The 4,418-nt window shown below is 39.6% G+C and overlaps 1 protein-coding gene across 1 annotated transcript; it reads left to right on the forward strand.

The window, feature by feature from the left end:
- Positions 1–2,355: 2,355 nt before the first annotated feature.
- Positions 2,356–4,136, forward strand: LOC148311762 (uncharacterized). The gene has a single exon (XM_088278437.1). The coding sequence runs from the start codon at positions 2,679–2,681 to the stop codon at positions 3,591–3,593; it is 915 nt and encodes a 304-aa protein (XP_088134563.1). The 5' UTR covers positions 2,356–2,678; the 3' UTR covers positions 3,594–4,136.
- Positions 4,137–4,418: the final 282 nt, after the last annotated feature.

Here is a 4,418-nt window from a genome sequence, read left to right on the forward strand (position 1 = left end):
AAAACAGCGCATTTATGCTTAACACTCTCCTTATCATTACTGTAACGTTATTTGTATCAGGTCAACTGTAGCCTGATGATGAAATGGTTTTTCCAAAACCGATTGTTGTGAAGTAGAGTTTTCAAGTAGTATTACATAAAGTAAACGATGATTTTTTTAATTAAAAAAGGGAAACATTTGTGTTTTTATTATTTACAAAAATAATTCGATTTCATACTATTTCTGTGAGCCTAAGCTGCTTACTATCAGAAACAGGTATCAAATTTTGGTATAGTGGGTTTAAACCAAGAAACTCTGACTCAAAAGCCTGCGACACTAACCACGGGACCACAGCCCGACAAGAAAAGTGTTATATCATAATACCACAAAGTTAACAATGCTTTTAAAATAAAATAAAATAAAATATGCTGAAATTCCTTAATTCTTGAAATCTCGCCATTTTGAGATCTGGCCTTAAATTGAAAAAAAATCTTTGGAAAAAAATTGAATAAAAATAATTCATTATGGTCAGTGGTAACCAACCTTGTCTCGCTAGTAGTGATTTGCAAAATTGGTCTAGTTCTCAGCCCTGGGCGTTCGGTGGTACAAAGGGTGCCCACCCGCCCCCACAATCCCGGACCAATGTGTACATTGTGCAGAATATTATTTGCATAACGCGGCATAATGGGATCCGGCTGGCCACGCCCCCAGCTGACATGTTGGCCGCTGGATCCGCCCTCGGCTCCTGATTGGCTGAAGGACACCCCCTCCAATCTATGCCGTGGGGTAAATGTTTTGCTTGCCAAGGTATACTGGGGTTACGAGCTGCGGTCCATGGGTGTAGCGTGGTGAGAAATTAATCAACTGTTGTATAAAGTTTTTGGACAACTTATAATAAGTCTGCGGGTAGTTTGTTGGCAGTTTTATAATGAGACTACCAGTAAAACATATCAAAGTAAGAATAAAATACTGTAAGTGTGTTAGATTTTTTTTACAGGAAAAATACATCTCATTTTTTAAAATGATAAACTGTTTTTTTTTGTTGATTAATAGGAGTAGTACTAATAATATTACTGGTATATTAATAATACGCATTAACACGTATTAATACGTATTACTGGTAGTTTGTAATACTTTTCGTGCCAACCAGTAAAACGTTCCTTACTACGTATTTTCTCATACGTAATTTCTCATATTACTGGTAGTTTTTATTACCAATAATATTAGACATAACTGATAAACGTATGAATAAAAAAAACTGTGAGTTAGGTTATTTTTTTCAAATACTTTTAATAAAAATAAGTTTTAGTATTTTTTAGCAAGAAAATAGTTTTTCTTATGAATTTTTTTTTGGGAAAATCGTATTTTTTGTTCATTTGTTCTATTTTTGATCGTGTTTCAAGTTTAAAAATGATGTAAATTGATTTTTTCGAGGACGCTTCTAAATTGTGTTGAGTGTGGAGCCTTTCGTAGTTTGCCCTTGTAAGCGCCCTTGACGTAGTTTTTTTACAAAAATGGTGCTTTGTAAATCATCCCAGATTATTATTATTATTATTATTTCAACTTTTCAATCTACCACTGTTAACAAATATTGTATAGAAAATACAATTTAAAAAAAAAAAAATCTTTCTTATTTTGATTTCGTTTATGGTCAAGCCAATTCTTGCCAATTGGTAGACTTGACTGATATGAGTCAGAATATTGTTTTTAGATTTAAGTATTTAAAAAAAGTTTTATGAGTACCGAATATTAAATGTCATTGATATGCATCATTCCAACAAGAATTCGTTATGTTACAAACGTTTGAAGGTGTCCATCAATATATTTGGTTGGTTAGTTACTCCATTATATGTACCCTTTAAGGCATTTTTCCGAAATGTGGAATTTTGTAATTGAAACAGTACAAGTATGTACTTATTTTGTAATACTCGTATATGCTTAAAACATGATATAACTGTTACTTTAAGTTCCATAATAAAATTTAAAAAAATAAATCTCCGTTAGAAATTTGTCGCTTGTTGTTGTGTCATTATAACGTTTCACTACATCTGATATATAATTGTATCTATCGCTTTGAAATGACTTCCAACCATCCCGCTTAATAATATTTGGTAAGTACGTATCTACGCTTTGTATCATTACAATAGCCATAATATTATTTATCACCCCTCATATCGCAGTCAGCAAGCAGTCGCCACCACCCGCCACCGTTTAGCCGCGCAATAACCGGGCTGCAAAGTTTAGTCTGTCGGTGGACCGTTATGAAGTTAGGCATCGATCTCCCCCGGCACGCCTCCGGGGCGGAGCTACACCACTGGCGTCCGGCGGCCGCAGCGCCGCTCAATCCACTACACTCCTCGGCCGAGAGACGCCGCCAACTGTCAGCCGGAAACGGCGTCGTGAAAAACATCGCTGAAAACTAAAAACTTTCGCATCACAGAAATCTCGTAACATAAAATATATACCAGTTTATTTTTTGATACTCTTCGAATGTGATGTGCTTTCCGACGCTTGTTTTATTCTGTAAAATGAATTTCGAAATTTGACTGAAAGTTTTCAGTTTTCATGTAACTTATCCGGCATCGTTCGTCGTTTGTTTTGATCGAGTATTGGAGTATTAATTTGGTGGCTTTTATTTTATTTGATTGTGTTCTATGTCTCGGATGGAGGCATGTTAGGAGTGCGGAAGTAGTGCGTGAATGAGCTATGAGGAGTGGGCCGCAGGGGGCCCGGGGCAGGCCCTCGACCTGCGCCCCCTCGCCCCCGAGGAGCGCTACGTGCGCCTGTGCGACAGCAAGCCCGAGCCGGACTTCTACCCGTCCAGGGAAGACAGCGAGATGGAAGAGTACCTCCGCAAGAGGGAGCAGATGTCTCTGGAGTACATCCAGAAGCACGAGGAGCCGCTATCGGTGGACGACGCGTCTCCCGTCTTCATGTCCGGGTCCACCGAGAGCGACGCGTCGCCGTCCAGCAAGCCCAAGTCCGGGCTCATCAAGCCGCCGTACTCGTACATCGCTCTCATCACCATGGCTATCTTGCAGTCTCCGCACAAGAAATTGACTCTCAGCGGGATTTGCGAGTTTATCATGACGCGGTTCCCGTACTATCGGGAGAAGTTTCCGGCGTGGCAGAACTCCATCCGGCATAACCTGTCGCTGAACGATTGTTTTATAAAGATCCCGAGGGAGCCGGGTAACCCTGGAAAAGGAAACTACTGGACTTTGGATCCGTTGGCTGAGGATATGTTTGACAACGGAAGTTTTTTGAGAAGGCGTAAGCGGTATAAGAGGCCCGCGGGAGGTATGTTGTTGAGGGAGCAGCGAGCTTTGGCTTCGTTGCTGGGACCCGAAGCTTATTGCCTGCCTCCGTTGCCTCTTCCATTGTCTCTTTTCCCTTACTGCCTGCCGCCGCTAGGGCTGCCTCCCCCGCCTCTGTTGGCGCCCCGTCCCTTGCGGCCGGCGCCTCGCACGGAGCTGATGTCTTCCAGAAAGCTGGGCCAGGGCTTCTCCATAGAGTCCCTGTTGGGTCCTCCGGCGCCCCCGCCCTGCACGGCCGCCCCCGCGCGGCGCTCCGCCTTCTCTCCCCTCGCGCCCCCCGACGACTGGAGCAGATGAAGCCGGAGCTACTGTTCCAGCGAAGATGACCTACGAGAAAACAATCCCACACAACGGCTAGGGAACAGTGAGCCAAATGTTAATAACTTTTTACTGAGTGAAATGATATTCGCGCAGCAATATTGAGCGTGAAATTTAAGAAATTTCAGGACGCTAAGCGCTGAAAATTGAAGCAATACAAGTGGTTTTTTTAACGTCATAAGAAATGATAAATAATTAGCAATTTCTGTGAATTTTCGGATAAATAAACGAAATTTGTTGTGTACCTATCTAGTCATTGTAAATAAAATGTAATAGATTAGCGATTTTAAGTACATTATGAGCGCAATCTTGAATCTTTGTCACATTTTATGCGATTCAAATGAACAAGTTTAATATATTTGACCGAAAGATGAAATCGAGAACTGTAGATATTAATAGTCTTAAGTTGTAAATATGAAAAGAAAAGTATTTATAAACTTAATATCTCAAAAAAAAATATAAGCCAGCCATGGAAATCGATTTGCATGTAAGACAAGAATAGCAATAAATAGGTACTTACTATACAATATGTTTAAAAATTATTTTTAGTTGATGCCAAATATTGAAAAAAATCAAAGAGTGTATAAAATGTAATCTTACTAAGTAGTACCATCCAACTGAATAAAACATATTTAAAAATATATTTTTTTTTGTATCCAACAAAAAACATGAAAAATGAACGCATGGATCTTCCCAGTACATATATGATCTATGAAAAGATATAATGTATTGTCAACAAAGAATTGCTCTTAGGTCAAAAATAGTACCTACACAGTTAATTCCTTTCTCAAAAAAAGATGAATA

This window comes from Brachycentrus maculatus, unplaced genomic scaffold (genome assembly GCF_059751285.1).
Source record: "Brachycentrus maculatus isolate JH-2025_06_01 unplaced genomic scaffold, ASM5975128v1 h1tg000057l, whole genome shotgun sequence".
Lineage (NCBI taxonomy): Eukaryota > Metazoa > Arthropoda > Insecta > Trichoptera > Brachycentridae > Brachycentrus > Brachycentrus maculatus.

Coding starts and splice junctions, on each gene's coding strand:
- LOC148311762 (XM_088278437.1), top strand. CDS start 2,679: ATGAGCTATGAGGAGTGGGCCGCAGGGGGCCCGGGGCAGGCCCTCGAC.